At 47.0% G+C, this 19,759-nt stretch overlaps 2 protein-coding genes across 2 annotated transcripts; both read right to left on the minus strand.

Annotated features, from left to right (window-relative positions):
* Positions 1 to 98: 98 nt before the first annotated feature.
* Positions 99 to 1,170, minus strand: LOC133920641 (uncharacterized). The gene has a single exon (XM_062365243.1). It carries the CDS (start codon positions 1,017 to 1,019, stop codon positions 396 to 398), a length of 624 nt encoding a protein of 207 aa, XP_062221227.1. The 5' UTR covers positions 1,020 to 1,170; the 3' UTR covers positions 99 to 395.
* A 5,986-nt stretch (positions 1,171 to 7,156) lies between these two features.
* LOC133920642 (uncharacterized) lies at positions 7,157 to 8,474 on the minus strand. The gene has a single exon (XM_062365244.1). The coding sequence runs from the start codon at positions 8,222 to 8,224 to the stop codon at positions 7,364 to 7,366; it is 861 nt and encodes a 286-aa protein (XP_062221228.1). The 5' UTR covers positions 8,225 to 8,474; the 3' UTR covers positions 7,157 to 7,363.
* Between the last annotated feature and the right edge of the window lie 11,285 nt (positions 8,475 to 19,759).

Raw genomic sequence — 19,759 nt, forward strand, 5'->3', positions numbered from 1 at the left:
TTTCCGTCTCCGTGAGACATGGCATCAGGTGACCCACTTGAGATCGAGTGAGACATCTGTTGGCAAGTAACAGAGAACTTCATATGCAAGTTGTACAGTATTCTAATCATTCGATTTATTTATCGACAGCAAGATGTTGAAGTTCAAGACCAGAGTGGGAAGACGGGCTCCTAAGTCTAAACACTCCAGCTGAGGTAAAAGCTAAGGAGGTAAATAAAAGCCCCATCCAAAAACGTCTATACTCCAACAGGCACTGCACCTGGAAACAAGTCAAAAGGGGTGGCCAAACCTATACGCATGGATCTACACCATGAAAGCAACCCTTGCAAGGGCAAACAAAAGCACACGGCTTGCTGGCTAAGCTGTACACTATGTTTAACCAGCCAGCTAGTTGACTAGTTCATCACCACCTGATCGTTGCGTACGTCGGCGACGAGCGCCATGCAGCCGACATCGGCTTTCATGGCATCCACCCCGGCGCCGGCGCTAGACTTGACCGGCGACCTTGGTGTTGGTGACCCGGGCCCGGAGAGCTTCCTCACGATGTCAATCACGGCGTCGGCCTGGAAGAGCACGGGGTGCGTCCTCCCGAAGTCATTGAACCGCCGGCACACGGCCATGTGCGCCGCGAGTGCGGCCTCCCTGTCGCCGCCGTTCTTGGCGGCCTCCTCGGCCACGGCCTCGGCGCACAGCCCGCACACCCACCGCCCCGAGAAGCGGCGCCGGACCACGTCAATGTACGCCGGGGTGCACTCCTCCGACATGCCGCAGCACTCGCACTCGGCGTCCTCCACCTCCGGCGAGCGCGTGGCGCCCCGGAGGTCGTCGCCGCCGCCGCCATTGTGGCCGCCGTCGGAATTAGGCAGCTCGACCTCCATGTGGCCAGCAACATACCTGCGGAGCTCCTGAGACGACGGGGTCCTCTGCCGCTTGTGATCGCCGTTGCCGAAGCTGCCGATGATCGTCGCGAAGAGCGGCGCCACTGCTCCCATAACTGGTGCTTCTCCATTGGGTGCCATGGGGACCAAGTGTTTGTTTCTTTACGTGTGCGCGCGTGTGTTACCTTCGTTGTATGGAAGAGGCCTACTACGCCATGGCATCTATTTATAGAGAGCGTAGAGAAGAAAGTGAGCTATGGCATGGCCGGACAAGGGCGTGAGCTTGATCTCGTGATCAAAGTTGAGGAGGAGATTGGAGAAAACGAGGTGTCTGGGACGCCTCTAAACGCTGGATTTGATACGAGCACAACTTGTGGCTGAGGTGCGTGGCGCGTGCTTATCAGCTTATAATTAGGGTGTGTGATCTCATGATTAGTGACACGAGTAACATGAACATGATGGTATCTTTTGTGCCAAGTATCTGCTTTCTAACTTGGTGTTAGGTTTTCATCTCACGTACGTGATGACGCCTAGGTTTTCCGTTGAGGCAGGAGGAATAATGGGGTGGGTGCGCAGTGCATGCGCTGCACATTTTTCCCGATATCATCCGCATAATTGGAACATATTTACATATATTATCTACTTGATTAATTTGTAGGCGATATGCTCTAAAATTTAACTGTTAAAGCACCGATCATTTACGTTAGGCTACGTCACTTTTTTTAATAATGGAAGTGCAACTCCCGCTCTCTACGCCTCCCCTTTGAAATTATTACAATTATCAGATTGAACTCAACTAGTACATCGTTCAAAGAACACTCAACTAGGATACTAACCTCATTGGATTTTATTTACTTACGAGAAATCTTATATAGACAAATTTTGGTTGAAATGGTACAAGTTTGTGAAATTACAAATATGCAGTGTGGCATATATGGCACGACAACCACATAAGGCACGAAGTAGCCGTTATATATTGGAGTTCGGCCATATATAAGAAGCTGCGCGTGCACCACTACAGAGAAACTGTTTTCTGGTAGCAGAATATTCGATCTAGAACTTTCAGCAGATTCAACCAACTCAGCTCGATCGCCACTACCTCACTGATCGAGAGGATCGATGGATATTCGTAGTATAAGAGCGTTAGGTGATCACAATTGCGTTAGCGATGACCTTATCACCAGCTTCGCTACCTTTCTCATGACTTATCAGGAAACTTTACGAAAGCAATATGCATGCTAGCTGATTTCACGGTCCAAATGGTCTCAGCACTGCTCCTTTGCCGATCGAGACAACAAATCATGGGCCATGCTATGAGAAGTGGTCAAAAGCACCTTTAGTAATCACGTGGGAGCCATTCCGACCAGGTGCCCTTGCATGCATCCTCATCCCTGTGTCATTAGCTGATCGACGACGTTGCTTTTATGGTCACGGGCTCGATCGCGCCTAGAGTAAAAGTGGACGAAAAGCTCGAAGCTCGCAAGGGCTCGGTTCGTTATCTAGGCCTAATCGTGCCATGCATCCCAAGTAACTGCTTGGAGACAAGAGGGAGAAGATCGAACACATGTCGAGCTAACGAGCATGGATTCAAATAGAAGGCCGGAGGCTTATTAGAGGCTTCTGGAGGATAAATGAGAGGTAACAACAAGTGATAAGTGATCAGCTTGTATACGTAATACTACCCGTGCTCTTATCAGCTTCTTTTTGTCACCGAGGAAATTTAACGTACGTTCATCTTTTCGAAATTCTGCTTCCGTATACGCAGACAAATAAATGGTTCTCCAGCATGGAAATGATACGGTTGGTTCAACGTTAGACGCTACTTTTGCAATCATATTTACGGTTCTGTTGGCTTTTGGTTCTCAAAAATGGAAAAAGTCCATCTAATCCTCTGAAGTTTGATTGTAACACATAACACCTTGAGGAGAGAAAATGTCTATTCAACCTCCTCACCTTAGAAAACCAGGTCAATCAATCCTATATGGCGGTTCTAAAGGTGTTTTTGTCACCATGACAGTCGATGTGGATGTCATATGGTGATGATTATTTAAAAATATTTAAAATAGTGGGAAGTGTATTTTTTGTTATATTTTCATTCTCCTTTCTATTTTATCACTTAGTCATTAACATAAAATAACTTCCACAATTTAAAAAGAAATAAAAAAAATGACAGTCATGTCATCACAACATGGCATCACCTCAGCCTCAGCGTAGGGTTGTGGTTCCTCCTATTATGTTGAGAGCAGGTATGGGAGGCAGCATGGTGAGAGAATAGTAGAAAAGTGATGTTGGGCGTTAGCAGCTAGGACTTTTAATTTGTCACACATAGCGGCGCACGCGTAGGCTGGGTTGTCCTACCTGCTTCAATATCAACCCTAGTCATGGGCGTGCGCCGTTGTGTGTGATAAAAGTCCTACCTGTGGATGGCAGCCCCAGCAAAACAACCACTTCCTACGATTCTTTCGCCGCTATGCTACCTCCAATACTTGTTCTGGGCATAATAAGAGGAACCACAACCCCACTCTTGGACGTCAAACTGTAGGTAAAAAAAAAAATCCCACTGTTTAATGTGGCCGCACAAATGGTCAGATGGATTTTTTTTCTTTACAAAATTAAAACCATTCCATCTCGTAAATATTTAATGTCCAAGAGAAGACCCAGTAGCGACCCAGTCTATAAAACCGGACGGACTCATTTTCACGGCCCCATCAGCTCACACCTCCTTTAGGAAGGCATGCAACGTAATTTTGGCCCAATGAGCCCAAGCAGGCCAGTGAACGCGTACATGAAGGGCATTTGCAACTCTCTGCTATGAATTTTCTTTTCTGATGTTTACGACTACCTCTGACCAGAGTGTCTAGCTTCTCCCAGCCTCATGGTAGATGTACTCAATCGAACACGACACGTATCTCCTCTCTCCTCTCCATTGAAGTTCAACTCAACCCCAAAGCCAAAATGTCCCTCAAGTTACTACGATCAATGGAGCATGCAGTTGATACCTGATTGAACTATGCGCATTATTCCACTACCAAATTCTACTGAGAGTCATATTACGTTAACAATTGAAAACGCTATGTAAACAAACACTAATAGAAGGTAGCCAAATGTAAACTGTAAAGGCATCATGTAAACCATAGATAAATGCAGTCTGTTCATTGCATACCTAAACTATAGGCACTTTATGTAAACGATAGCAAAAAACCACTCAACTGCTATTGCATACATAACTAGTACTAATAACATATGTAGATAAAGCTAAGTAGATAGGTAACCAATCTATGTATTATGAAAACAATACCAATCATGTTTCAAACACCTATCTACCAACTTACAGATTATCACTCCTTAGGTCATCTCCAACAACTTCAGTTTCCACTGCTACAGTACCACCACAAAAATACTGTATCACTCGAATTTGCTCTCCAACAAATGCGGTATCTAGTGCTACATTGTTGAGGAGAAAGAATCAGGTACTCTAAATTTGCTGAAACATTGTAGCAACCGCAATACTGTTCATAGAGGTTGACTGTGGGTCTGGAGGGATGAGAAGAGTAATAGAAGGTAGGAAATAGGGTAGTTGCTGGAGATAAAAAAATAAAGAGTATTGTAATAGTATAAGGAGATACTGTAATAGTGTTATAGAGAATAAATTTTTAGAGTATCTATTGGAGATGACCTTAGATGGTGGACCCGCTAGGTTTGATGTAGTGGAGACTCGCGACCATGTAGATCGTTGAGGAAGCAGCATGGATTGTAAGTGAACAATGTAGGAACGGTTGTGCAAATGCATTGACTAAAAATACCGCTCACCCTCCACCTCGCTCTTCAAGGAGAAGGGCTGGCGATAACCAACAGCACATCACCATAGCGCAGTTCACTGGATAGAAAAGTAAGAAAGAATTTGAGATGTGTTCTGTGATTTTTTTTCTCGCTTTCTAGTTCACCATAGCACACTTCACCACTACTATTAGCAGCTATTATGTAGCTGACCAATTAACTTGAGTTAATGGCATTGACTACGCATTAATCACCCCTTTGGTCGTTTCAAACGTAACAAAAAAGGATTACGCTGATTTAGCTATTGGTCACGCTACGGTCACCGATCTTTTACGCAAAAAATACGCAAATACACGTGGGCACAAGCTTGTATACAGACAAACCCCCATACTGCTATTTCTTTATTTTAGAGAAAGGAGGGAGCTTTACTACTTAAATTCCACTAAGTAGTATCGAATAATTATATCATACACTCTTATGATCTATTTAATAGAACTCTTACTGATTTAAATTTTTTGTGGAGAGTGATTGTCTGAAAGAAGTGATTTTGTGACTGAAAGTGATTCTCTAGTAGTTCTCTAGAATAAAATATATGGAGAAAATAATTCTATACGGAAAGTGAATTATAAGAAGTTGTTTTTTCAGTTTCCTAGCTTTTAGTTTATTTCAGATAATTCCTCTCACAGATTCCACTTAAAAAACTAAAAACCGAAAGCTGTTGTTTAACAAAACTTCATTAATTTCAGTCAGAAACTATTCTAAAAACTCCTTCAAATAGATTCTTACTTTGGAATTTCATAAATGAGCCTGTCCGTGGGCCACATTGCAACAATGCATACGTACGCATACAGAGTAGCAGTAGCCACGACATGGCCGGGAAATGTGAAACATGGACTGCCGTACGTACCCAACTCTGGTACGGTAGTAGCAAGTCAGAGTTACTGACGAGTAACCCAGTAAGCCAGCTCGCTTGTACAGTAGCACGGCAAGGTGCTTAAGTAGCTTGCATTATAGGGCGGTCAGGCATGCACTCCGAGTCCAAGTCCAAGTCCAAACTAACCCATGTCATGCATGTCAGGGGTCCCGTCCCGGCCGCGCGCACGGCAGCTGGACTTGGACTCGGCCGTCTCGTCTCAGTGGAGCATCGCAAAGCACTCCACCAAGGTGACGGGAAGGCGCCCCACGAAAAACGCCGGTCGTCTCGGTTTCCGGACGGATTGGCAAAACGAGGAACAAGTGTGTACATAGTTACAGCTTACAGTTACAGGGACTGAAAAAGAGTCCCGTTTATTAAGGGCAAATATATTGCCACACGTTAGCTGTTTCATATATTATCTCATACAATTAATATCACTCGCATAAGAGTAGCTCCAGCAGCACCCGCAAAACGTTGTAGCATCTTTGTGTCGCTCGTTTTGCCGGTCGCTACTCGCAGTATCCCTCTTAAGTGGATCCCGTTTCCAGCGCTATATTGTTGCGACTATGACACTGTAGCGGCTGGAGAACGGTAAATTTATCGATTGTTTTAAGGATTGTAATATTGTTTATATAACTGTGGATTTGAAATGAGAATGTGAGAATAGAACTAAAAAGTAGATAGCTGTTAGAAAAAAATAGATGTTTAATAATGTTATAGAAAATAGATTTTTAAAGTATCTGTTAGAAATAACCATCTTGATTTTCAAACAGATTTGCCATGTGGCACGCTTGTATAATCTCTCTCACAAACATAAAACAAATAATACACAAAATAAGAAACAAGTGTGTACGAGTTATAGAGATAGAAAAGATACATATTTATTAAAGGTAAATATATTGGCACACGTTAGTTATTTCATATGTCGTCTTATACAATATCACTACTATAAAGAAGAGTAAATATATTGGCAGGTTCGGATGTCCTTGTGCGTGGCCAACATAGGTTGCATCAACCACTACCATAAAGAAGGAGCGGCCGATCGATTCAGCTACGAATACTGGTGCACCATCCGACACACCCCCAACCAAAATACTAAAGCCACGAGCTAGTGTACTGTCCAAAATCCCAACAAAATTATTCAACACTCTGTCCTTGCTTTTTCCGGATCAACCTACTTTGCTCAGCACTAATTCAGCACACTGTACTACAGATCCTGCCGTACTCCGCTTACTGCCACGGCATGATACTCCCTCTCAAGAAATACTTATTTTGTTTCGAAAAATCATGTTTGGTAAGTTTTAATCGATAATTAGTTAAATTTTATATTATATTTGATATATAAAATTTGTTTTAATATATTTTTATTTTAAATTAGTTTAATATGACTTAATTTTATAGTAATTGATAACATATTATAAAAAATTAACGATTAAAGTTTACTTTTGAAGATTTTTTCAAAACAAAATATGTCTTACATTATTGAATGAAAGGGTTAATTAGTTAGCTTAGTTTTTTTTCATAATATAATCAGATAATCAAGTGGAGAAACAATGCAAACGCTAGTCCTGGTTAACCAAGAATATGGGAGCAAGCACAGAAAAATCTGTCTCAAATTGAAAATAAAAGGCAAGATCATTACGTGCAACAAGTGAAGAACAAGTAGTGGTGTACAAGCTGGGGGCGGGAACACGTACGAAGCTCACGCATGGCTAAAGAAAGGACCTTTCTCATCGGCCGGCCAGCCCACGGCCGTGCGCGGCGAGCGCTAATTAATTCAAGGCGTCAAGCTCTAAGCGATGCCAGCCGCGACGGGCCGCGGCGCGCGCCCGCTGGCGTACGAGCTGGGGGTGGCGTGGCCGTAGTAGTCCGGTGTGGAGGCGGCGCTCTTCTGCGCGCGCAGCTGCTCGTAGAATCGCCGGATGAATTCGTCGGCCTGCCGGTCCACCTGCGCGCCGTCGGCGTCCCTGGCCGCCGCGGCCGCCTGGAACGGCGAGTCGGTGATGCGCAGCTGCCTGCTGGTAACGGCGGGGCTGCGCGCGAACGCCCACAGCAGCTGCGCGGGGGACGGCGTCGTGTAGTAGGTGGCCGTCGTCGCCGGGGGCTCGTCGTCGTTGAAGAGGCGGTAGCCGTCGTCGTTGAGCATTTCGAACACCCTGGCCACGTCGGCCGCGTCGTAGTTGTAGTAGTGCAGGTAGCCGTTGGTCTCGTCGCGGTGGTGGCGGTTGCGGCCGCGGCGCTTGCCGGCGCCGAGGAGGTGGAGGCCACCGCCAGCGTCTGAGGAGGGGGTGTTGCTGCAGCTGAACTCGACCTCGCGGCTGCGGCGCGAGGGCTCGTGGACCGCGAGGCTCGGGTCGAGCGCGCGGCACGAGAAGGACGAGGACCCGCCGTCCCCCGCGGCGGAGAAGGCGGCGCCACGACGACCGTGGCTGCCATGGTGGTGGTGGAAGGCGAGGAGGTCGCCGAGTGCCTTCCCGGCGATCTTGCCTCGGTGGAGGAGGAGGTGGAGGTCCATGGCGAGCTTGCGCCCGGACGGCAGGCCCCGGCGCAGCACGTAGAGCACCGCGCGCACCACGCGCCACAGCCGCCGCGCCGCGCCCGGCTCCGCGACCGCCACGCCCTGCTGCTGCTGCTGCTGCTGCTTCCCCGCCATTTGCTTTCGCTTCGCTGCTAGCTCTTCCCTTAGCTGCGCCTGTGGAGTTGGAGAAGGTCACGCGAGGAGGAGGTGAACACTTGAGGCGGCCGGGTAGCTGCGCCGCGCCGCGCCTTGTGCTATGTCTGGTTGGAGGAGGGTGGCGGCCGGAGGCCAGGTATTTAAAGGCCCGGAAAATGATAGGGTAGAAGCTAATTAATCACAGTGAGCAATCCATCCAGCTGCAAGCAGGCATTGCATTGCTTGTTTGTGGCCTGCCGCTGCTTGGGTCCAAAAGGGCATGAGGATGGCGGCTTGCTTTGCATTATTGATCGTGGAAAGGGTCCAAACGGTGGTCCAGCCTTTGCAGGACTCTACTCTTGGATGCAGGCCGGGTCCTACAACATGCGGCTTGCTTGCTGCTGCGTGGTTGCTTCGGTTTTGCACCTCAGTTTCAGCCATGGCTATTGCTACGGCCGGTTTCTCCGCATAGCTTGGGAATAAGAAAATTATTGTTTCTCATTTGGAGCTTGGGCTACCTGCTCCATGTTGTATGCAAAGGAACAACGGAACTTTGTCGCATGGAAGAGTTTTGCACGAACCATCATCTGCAATTCAGGGTTTTCAATTTTATTTTACAATTTTTTGGTTCAACGGCAAAAAGAACGAAATTCGTGAAATTTTGTCAAAATTTTGATCATTTTTCGTTATCTGCTCTATGGATCTCATATGTCAGTGAAAAAAATTCTAGAATTACATATTTCGTTCCCTTCCCAAATTCCCAAAATTCATAAAATTTCACCGAAATTTCGATGAAATTGTAATCCCTGCTCATATTAAGGAACCATTACGGAGGAGGAAAATTTATGAAATTGCCAGGTTTATTTTCTACAAAGGTATGTATGCTGAGCATATGTATGAGAGAAATACTTGATGAGGCATGAAGCATAATTCTAAGTATCCCTGCCAAGAGCTACCAATCTTAAGAGATATATAAAAACTCCTAACGGCTAAAGAGCTCAGGTGTTCGTTCTTGACCTACATATCCAAGATAATGTCTTTGAGGTCCATACTTGGAAGTTGGAAGGTTTCCAAAGAACCACAGAACTGTCAGAGAAAAGCAACAAAGTGTTCCATCAGTTCAGCCATTGCCCTACTTGTGACCGAGCTACGTCGCAAGCCCAGGATAACCACAAGAGTAATAAACCTTTAACCCAGCTTACAGAAACCAATAATTTGGGCCTCCATTTGCTTCGGATAAGGGACACTTGTCGCGAAAAGATGCACGCCTCGCATGATCCACGTAGCATGCACAAAGCAGCAGGGTCCCGGGACGGACTGCTTCGCCGGCAGACCTGAATCTCTGCATCTTGCAAACTTCAAGGGCACGATTGTATGTACATTGAACACACTCAACATGCATGTCATTGTTGCCTAGCAGTTTTTATTTATTAAACGGGAAGTTTATTAACTCTCAGTATTACATCGAGGTAATACACAACATACACTACCGGAGACGGCGTCTTTGTCGAGTGTCCCATACTTTACCGAGTGCTTTTTATCGACACTCGGCAAAGAGGGTCTTTGCCGAGTTCCAGAGGTAAAGCACTCGGCAAACATCTGGCACTCGGCAAAGACCCTCTTTGCCGAGTGCCAGAAATAGGACACTCGGCAAAGGAGTATCTTTGCCGAGTGCCAGAGAGCAAGCGCTCGGCAAACATCTGGCACTCGGCAAAGAGGGTCTTTGCCGAGTGTAATTTTTTAACACTCGGCAAACCCTAATTTTTCCCCCCTTTTGGCCTCCAAATTTTTTCTACGGTCCTCATACAGTACCTGGTACTCCATGTTCCAATGTGGCACATTTCTCGGATTTTTTCTATATTTCTTTAATTCATTTCAATTAATTGAATTTTCTTGAATAATTCAAATTATAACTGCTAGTCATTCGAATAATGAAAAAAAATGAATGGAAAAATGATATTCATGTTATTTAGTATATTGTGAGATCGTATCCAGGAACATAGCACCAATTTCGAATATCAAGGTCACGAAACATGACCACGAACTTGCGATCGAGTTGTTTTTAAATTGTATAAAAAGCAAACAAAGTCCGAAAATCTTGAAACTTGTCAAGATATCATGATATCATATGTGGAGGCTGTCATAAAAATTTGAGAAGGTTTTAAGCAAGTTATCACGTACGATGCTTGCAAGTTATCTCAGCAAGGTTTTAAGAAACTTCTTCGGAGATTCTTCGGTTTGCAAGCATCGTACGTGATAACTTGCTTAAAACCTTCTCAAATTTTTATGACAGCCTCCACATATGATATCATGATATCTTGACAAGTTTCAAGATTTTCGGACTTTGTTTGCTTTTTATACAATTTAAAAACAACTCGATCGCAAGTTCGTGGTCATGTTTCGTGACCTTGATATTCGAAATTGGTGCTATGTTCCTGGATACGGTCTCACAATATACTAAATAACATGAATATCATTTTTCCATTCATTTTTTTTCATTATTCGAATGACTAGCAGTTATAATTTGAATTATCCAAGAAAATTCAATTAATTGAAATGAATTAAAGAAATATAGAAAAAATCCGAGAAATGTGCCACATTGGAACATGGAGTACCAGGTACTGTATGAGGACCGTAGAAAAAATTTGGAGGCCAAAAGGGGGGAAAAAATTAGGGTTTGCCGAGTGTTAAAAAATTACACTCGGCAAAGACCCTCTTTGCCGAGTGCCAGAAGTCTGGCACTCGGTAAAGAGGGACTTTGCCGAGTGCCGGAAGTCTGGCACTCGGTAAAGAGGGTCTTTGCCGAGTGCCATACTTCTGGCACTCGGCAAAGACCCTGAATTTGTTTTTAAAAAAATCCCGGTTTTCTTTGCCGAGTGCCAGATCGGGGGCACTCGGCAAAGAATTTGCACATGTTTTTAAAAAAACCCCTCTTTGCCGAGTGCCAGATCGGGGGCACTCGGCAAAGCAGAGATTTAAGTACCCGGCCCAGCCGGCCCGCACACACGCACGCACGCACGCACCCGCCGCCGCCGCCGCCCGCGCCCGCTCCCGCGCCCGCCGCTCCCGCGCCCGCCGCCGCCGGCCCCTGCCGCCGCCGGCCCCTGCCGCCGCCGGCCGCCAGCGCGCCCGCGCCGCCGGCCCCTGCCGCCGCGCCCGCTAGCGCGCCAGCGCCGCCCGCGCCCGCCGCCGCCGGCCCCTGCGCCCGCGCCAGCGCCGCCGCGCCCGCCGCCACGCGCCGCCGGTGGAGGAGGAGAAAGAGAGGAGGAGGAGGAGGAGAGGAGGAAGAAGGAGGAAGGGAAGGAGAGGAGGAAGAAGGAGGAAGAAGAAGGAGGAAAGAGAGGGGGTGGAGGAGAGGAGGAAGAAGGAGGAAGGGAAGGAGAGGAGGAAGAAGGAGGGAGAGAAGGAGGAGGAGGAAGAAGGAGGAAGAGAAGAAGGAGGAGGAGGAGGAGGCACTCCGGTCGTCGTTGTCACGTTCCCGACGTTTCCGTATCACTAGGTATGCCATACCATCGTCGTCGTAGTATTACTAATGGTTGCGGTAGTAGTAGTGGTAAAGTAGTTGTGGTGGTAGTCAAAATAGTCGTAGGAGTGGTTGTGATATTGTTATATATATGCGGTTGGATATAATCTTGTGGATGTCGGCCATCGTGCCGTTCATATATATGTGCATGTCGGCTATCGTGCCGTTGGTTTTGTTGCAGGTTTTGGAAACCTCACCGTGCAGGGGAGGTGCTGCCGAAATTTTGTATTAACAGTTTTATATTTCTTTTTTGGCAGAGAAGAGCCAGTCGGAGCGGCGCCGGAGTACCTCGGTGACCCCGATCGCCTTCCTTGGCGCTGCGAGACTGCCTGCACCACGTCGCCTGACTCCACCGCCACCCTAGGTATAACCCATCTTTCCGTATCATGTTGTAGATCACGTAACCTAGTTAGGCGTCTCCCGTTCGAAAGAGATACGGTTGGAAATATGCAGATATTTGCATATCTAAAACCGTATCTGTTTTGAATTGTCCACGTTTTTTGGACAGCACGCGGATGCGTAGGTGGGGTTAGTTTTCATGATCTGCTCCGATCGGAGACAGAGTTTCGGCATCATCTCCTTGTTGTTCTCCGGATACACACTCTCCCTAGCAGGACGTGTATTTGGAGAACAGCGGGGAGGTGCTGCCGAAATTCTGTCTCGAATAGGAGTAGAGAATGGAAACTAACCTCATCTACGGATCCTCGTGTGGGATTAGGACCTAACCTCACCTATAAGATAGTAGGAACGTCGTGTAGATGCAATTGATGTTTATATTACTCGCCACTATATATGTTAGAGGATGGAGGACCGTGAGTGGATGTACACGGGCCGCGCAAGTCAGGGTCAGGTCACCAATGAATGGATCGACAAGACCGATGCTTTTTTGGAACGGGCGTTTGGCGTGGCTGCTAAAGGAGCGAGTAAAATTTGCTGTCCCTGCAGCAAATGTGCAAACAGGAAAAGACAAACGAAGAAGGTAATGGGGGAACATCTTTGGAAGAATGGATTTACGGCAGACTATACCCGGTGGGTCTACCATGGTGAAGCCGATCGTACGAGAGAGGAGGTGGTGAGGCCACGCGTCGAGGATTATGATGCTGAGGCCGGGGTAGCAAACATGTTAAATGACTATCACGAGGCACAGTTCGCTGAAGGACGTACGGAGGAGGAGCCAGAGGCAACCGCAAAGGCGTTTTACGACATGTTTGCCGCGGCACAGAAACCCCTTCACGGCCAGACAAAGGTTTCTCAACTGGATGCCATTGGACGCATAATGGCGTTGAAGTCCCAGTATAGCCTGAGTCGAGACGCCTTCGATGGTATGTTGACAGTTATTGGCAGCCTGCTTCCAGAGGGTCACCTTCTGCCAAAGAGCATGCACGAGTCACAGAAACTCCTTCGTGCACTTAAGATGCCGTATGAGCAGATACATGCTTGCCCGAAGGGGTGCGTCCTATTTAGGAAAGAATACGTGGAAGCAAAGTACTGTCCAAAGTGTAAATCATCTAGGTTCCTGGAGGTAGATTCTGGTGATGGCCAGAAGAGGCAGCTTGACATTCCCGTGACAATCCTACGGCACCTTCCGTTCATACCGAGGATCCAACGGCTATACATGACCGAGGAATCCGCGAAACAGATGACATGGCACAAAAATGGCAAACGATACAATCCTGACAGGATGGTACATGCATCCGATGGTGAAGCATGGACCCACTTCGATGGCATTCATCATGAGAAAGCTAAAGAGGCTCGTAATGTACGTGTTGCGCTGGCAACAGATGGGTTCAATCCTTATGGAATGATGGCTGCCCCATACACATGTTGGCCCGTGTTCGTTATCCCCCTCAATCTCCCCCCCCCGGCATATGCTTTCAACGACAGAACGTATTCTTGTCGTTGATAATTCCTGGACACCCGGGGAATAATATGGGTGTGTTCATGGAGCCTGTGATTGATGAATTGGTCCGTGCTTGGGAGGAAGGGGTATGGACATACGACCGAGCTACAAAGAGAAACTTCAAAATGCATGTTTGGTACCACTACTCCCTGCATGACTTCCTGGCGTATGGGATATTCTGCGCCTGGTGTGTTCACGGGAAGTTCCCATGCCCAGTATGCAAGGAAGGTCTGAGGTTCATTTGGTTGCAGAAGGGTGGCAAGTATTCATCGTTCGACAAACATCGGCAATTCCTCCCTCTTGACCATGCATTCAGACGAGACATCAAGAACTTTACGAAAGGTGTCGTAGTGACAGACCCTGCACCACCGATAATGACTGGTGCCACGGTTCGTGAACAGATAGATGGTCTCGTGGTCAATCCAGAAGGTGGTTTTGTGGGATATGGTGAGCAACATATGTGGACTCATAAGTCGGGCTTGACTCGGCTCCCCTATTTTGATGACCTTCTCCTTCCACACAACATTGATGTAATGCACACTGAAAAGAATGTTGCCGAGGCACTTTGGGCAACAATCATGGACATTCCTGACAAGTCAAAGGACAACGTTAAGGCTAGAGTGGATCTGGCAACGATATGCGATAGACCAAACCAACATATGAAGCCTCCTAGTCGCGGCAAGACATGGAGAAGGCCTAAGGCCGATTTTGTCTTGAGCAAGCCTCAAAGGAGGGAAGTACTAGAATGGATCCAGACGTTAATGTTCCCTGATGGGTATGCAGCTAATCTGAGGAGGGGAGTGAACTTATCTACTATGCGAGTCTTAGGGATGAAGAGTCATGACTACCACATATGGATTGAGCGGCTTCTTCCGGCGATGGTTCGGGGCTATGTCCCTGAGCATGTCTGGCTAGTGCTAGCAGAGTTGAGCTATTTCTTTCGCCAGCTTTGTGCCAAGGAGTTATCTCGGACCGTGATTGCTGACTTGGAAAGAATGGCACCTGTGTTGCTCTGTAAGTTGGAGAAGATATTTCCACCCGGCTTCTTCAATCCGATGCAGCATTTGATTTTGCACCTCCCGTACGAGGCACGAATGGGGGGGCCCGTGCAGGGCCGTTGGTGCTATCCAATCGAGAGATGTCTAAAGGTTCTTCGAAAGAAATGTAGAAATAAATGCAAAATCGAGGCTTCCATTGCAGAGGCATACATTCTGGAGGAGGTGGCGAACTTCACAACAACATACTATGGTGACCACCTCCCTAGCGTGCATAATCCACCCCCTCGTTACAATGCTGGCGAAAATGAATCGAACCTCAGCCTTTTCCGAGGCCAACTCGGAAGCGCAAGTGCATCGACCCCCAAGACCTTGAATCATGAAGAGTGGCGCCATATCATGCTATACGTGTTGACCAACCTTGACGAAGTGGCACCGTACATGCAGTAAGTTCTCAACGAACTTGTTAAATACGCCATCACTATTCTGCATCCAACCCCCTTGTTTCTCGTTGGTACAGGGAATTTCTGGATGAATTCTGGCGTCAATCAAGGGATCCTACCCCGCAGCAGGTAGATACCCTTCTTAGACAGGGTGCGGGAAATGGAATGCCCGATTTCATTTCTTGGTTCAAACGGAAGGTACCGTCTAATTTAGCTCGTACGTAGTTTGACATTCCAAGTTACTCGTACGTGCGAATAATATAACGATGTATCCTGCTTGAGGTTGCAGGGCCAGAGGGATGCGTCTATGTGTGCCGAGTTGAGACAGGTTGCCGATGGCTTTGCCTATAGGGTCAGGTCATTTTCTGGTTATGACGTGAATGGATATCGCTTTCGCACAACAAGCTACGAGCAGAGTCGGCCCAATCGAAGAACCACAAGTTCCGGAGTTTTTACGCCCGGCGTTGATGAGGTCGAGTATTATGGAAGAATTGAAGAAATATACGAACTCAAGTTTCATGGTTCCAAACCTTTTAATCCCGTCATATTTAAATGCCATTGGTTTGATCCTGAAGTAACGAGGCGGACATATTGTAATCTTGGGCTAGTCGAAATTCGACAGGATTCTGTCTTACCAGGAGACGATGTCTATATTGTGGCCCAACAGGCCACGCAAGTTTATTATCTCCCATATGCGTGTCAAACCATAAGGCATCTTAAGGGTTGGGATATTGTGCACAGGGTATCGCCACACGGTAAAGTGCCTGTCCCAAACGATGAAGATTACAACTTAGACCCAAACACATATGACGGAGAGTTCTTTCAAGAAGAGGGACTAGAAGGGAGGTTTGAGATAGACTTAACTGAAGCGATCGGAATGGAAGTAGACAATGAAACGGTTATTGAAGAGGACGTTGGAGATGAGGTGCAAAATGTGAAAGACTTACAAATGCTTGAGCGATTACATTTAGACAATGACAATGGCAACATTGCTCATTCGGATAGTGTTGATTATTTCGACATGATTGATAGTGATGATGAGACTTATGATCCAGCTAATCCCGATCATGAAGATTATTTCTAATACATGTAATACTATGTTATTTTGTAATTACGTTTTGTTTATTTTGCATCTCTTTCTAAGTACTTCTTGTTTATCTGTGCTTATTGGTTTACTCTTTTTAATTGCAGGTGATTGAACAAAGATGGTGGGCGGTGGGATGAGGAAGCTAACGTCCTTGTACCGAAGGACAAGGAGGAGCAGCCGCAGGAGGGAGTCGTCGCGTGAGGAGGAGGAGGAGGAGCAGGTGCCCCAGGAGGACGCCGAGGAGGCGCAGGAGGACGCGCAGGAGGAGGCGCAGGAGGACGCGCAGGAGGAGGCGCAGGAGGACGCGCTGGAGGAGGCGACAGCAGGGGGTTCCGCTTCCTCTAGTTCATCCAGCGTCTACTTGCGAGGTCCCGCGAGCCTCCCTCAGCGACCGATACCTCGTGAGAGACGCCCGCTGATTCGACCCGAGGGGGAAAAGTAAGTAACTTTAGATGTTATCACTACTTTATATGATATGTTGAATATCAAAATAGAAATTGGACGATTGTTAATCACTTGGGCAGGAACTGGACGATTGTGGCGAGTGGAGGTGCTCACACACGCCAAGTCAATGGCATCCTCGGTCTTCTGTGCAAGGAGCACTTCCCTGGCCTGGTTGAGTACGCCGGAGTGACGGGGCCGGCCTACTCGTTTGACCACTACGCCGCCGCCCCCGATGCTGCAGATCGGGCCCACAGGGTATTCAACAACAAGGCGGAGCGGGTGAAGCAAGAGCTGTGGGTAAGTCTTCCTCGCACTACATTGCTCAATACATCGTATTTATTGGACATTCTTGAAATAATGAATGGATACATCGTGTTTGTATGCAGGATTTCTTTAGATGCCAGGACGGACATGAGGCCAGGGCGGATGCGGTGGCTACCAAATGCTGCAAAAAACTCGTCGTGGACATACATTACGAGGCGCGCATCCAGGCCGTCGTAACTTACCACGGGACCGTCATTGGAACGAAGGTCACCAAAAGGGACGCAAGAACCATGACGCTGACCCGGGACCAGTACCTGCAGGTAAATACAGAACATTAATACTGATTCCTTTTGAGATTAAGTAGGCTTAATTTCATCTTGATGGCCTGTAGATGATTCCTTATTGGTGCGCCGCGCATCCCCAGTGCTGGGAACAGATGGTGGACAAGTGGTGCTCATGCGAGTGGGAGGAGACGCACAACTTGTGCCGGGAGCGGCGTTTGATGATGCCAGGTGTAGCACACCATCAAGGCAGCCGCAACCTCAGCGGATACGCAGAAACATGGGTACGCGAATTCATTTATTTATTCTAACGCTCAATTCTGCATGATTTCTAATCATCTTGCTGTTTTTCTCGCAGTCGGCGTCACATGGTGGCCAGCCTTGCTCCATCTTCAAGGCATTTGCTATGGCCCACAAGGGCAAGGCGACGTCCGACGTCGACTACAACCCGGAGGACGGGCCCGAGGCGTACAGCAATGCGACCGTCCACAACCGCCTTAGTGAGTACACATCGATGGCAAGGGAGGTCCATGGGCCAGAGTACGATCCGAGCACCGAGGACCTTGATGGAGAAGTCGTCATGAGGGTGGGAGGAGGCAAGAAGCATGGGCGATACTGGATTGGCGACGGCGCAATCGACTCGGCCGCTACTCCCAGTCTCTCCCAGATTCGAGCAAGCAGCACGAGCACGAGCCCGGCCATACGACCTCGGAAGGACACTTCACACCACCGGGTGGAGGCACTCGAGGTTATTTCTGGTTTATTCGTCGTTCATTGGTTTTTTCATACCTTTCCTTTGCATTATTGTAACATTAGGGTGAATATATTGTAGGCCCAGCTGGAACAAGAGAGGAGGATACGGGAGCAAATGCAGGCGACGATGGAGGCCGATCAGCGGAGGATGGTGGAGATTCTTCAGTACATTGGCGCCGCTACGGGTGTGACTCCGCCACCTTCGCTATTCGCTCCACCTCCACCTCCACCTCCTCACTATTCTACTCCTGTGAGTATAAATGTTTTAGTTTGTATGTTCATGCTTACGGTCAAACCTAGTGGAGTATGAAAATTTTATTCATGTATGGTATATATTTATCTTGTCTCACACATGCAATCTCTTCTCCTTTGTGCAGAATCAATCGGCGGCATCGAACGATCCTCATGCTTCAGCGAATCATTCACCAAATCAGTTTCATTGACCATCTTGGTGATGATACTTGTAGTTGTTAATGGTACTTCTATTTGCAATTATGGTTGTAGATGATGGAGCACTTGGATTACTTGTGAACTTATTTGTTATATATTGTGAGACATGTGATGTTTGTGATATATATGTGGTGTTGGTGATATGTATGTGCTGTTGATGATATATATGTGATGTTGGTGATGTTTGTTATATATATATATATATATATATATCTGTTTGTTTGGATGGGATGTCAAAAACAAATAAAAAAGGCTGTTTTCAGTCACTTTGCCGAGTGCAATGGCCATGACACTCGGCAAAGAGGCCTCCGCTTTGCCGAGAGCCATGGTAAGGCACTCGGCAAAGAGGCCTCCGCTTTGCCGAGAGCCACGGTGAGGCACTCGGCAAAGATGGCCTGTTTGCCAAGTGTTTGATTCACAGGCACTCGGCAAAGATGGCCTGTTTGCCGAGTGTCATGGCATTGCACTCGGCAAAGCCTTTGCCGAGTGCCCGATAAAGTGCACTCGGCAAAGAGGTCTTTGCCGACAAATTTTTTACCGAGCGTCCTTTGCCGAGTGTAGCACTCGGCAAAGCCTTTGCCGAGTGTATATCGTCCTTTGCCGAGTGCCTGAGGCACTCGGCAAAGAAGCTGTCTCCGGTAGTGATAAGAATATTTTTTCAACTTCTATATAGTTAAGATGCATACAGCTAAAATGAAAAACCAAAGAGACTAAGCCAAAAAAGGAGCAAATAGGTTAGAATGAAAATTCTTAGACATGATTATTGAGATGGTCTTCCATGTGCATCCTAGACTACCATCCAAACCGGCTGAAGAACTCCCGAGACACTCTCTTCCAACTTGTTGCCGCCGTAGTAACCAGCACACGATGCTCCTGTCAGTGCAACACAGCTACAAGCGGAGCCGTGTATATATAAAGATAACCTGCAATGGAGAAATAGATTTCTTCATATTAAAGATAATATCATTTTTTCATAGCCATATAGACCAATAAAAAAATGGTTATTGTAGTCAATATATTAGCTTTCAAACTTTTACTAATATCCCAAAGCCAATTCCTAAACATATTCAGCGCACTTTGTGGTGGGTAAAGATTTGAGACCATCTGAACTATGAACCATGCAGAACAGGCGAAGCAACAGTCATAAAAGAAGTGCTTAATTATCTCTTTTTTGTGACCAAAGGAAAATCTTTATTTTTAGTGGTAATTTAAGCTTCTATACTGAATTTTTGAGATTGGTTCGTCACCTCGCACAAGAACCTTATAAAGGGAGTTGACGGAAAATATTCTAGACTAGGTTAAGCTCAACCAGAATTTGTCATGTTAATGTGCCAAAGTGATATTAGAAAGGCGAGCCACTAAATCTGTCCATGCTATCAATTTCGACTATCAAGA

This window comes from Phragmites australis, chromosome 6, assembly GCF_958298935.1.
Source record: "Phragmites australis chromosome 6, lpPhrAust1.1, whole genome shotgun sequence".
Lineage (NCBI taxonomy): Eukaryota > Viridiplantae > Streptophyta > Magnoliopsida > Poales > Poaceae > Phragmites > Phragmites australis.

Coding starts and splice junctions, on each gene's coding strand:
- LOC133920642 (XM_062365244.1), bottom strand. CDS start 8,224: ATGGCGGGGAAGCAGCAGCAGCAGCAGCAGCAGGGCGTGGCGGTCGCG.
- LOC133920641 (XM_062365243.1), bottom strand. CDS start 1,019: ATGGCACCCAATGGAGAAGCACCAGTTATGGGAGCAGTGGCGCCGCTC.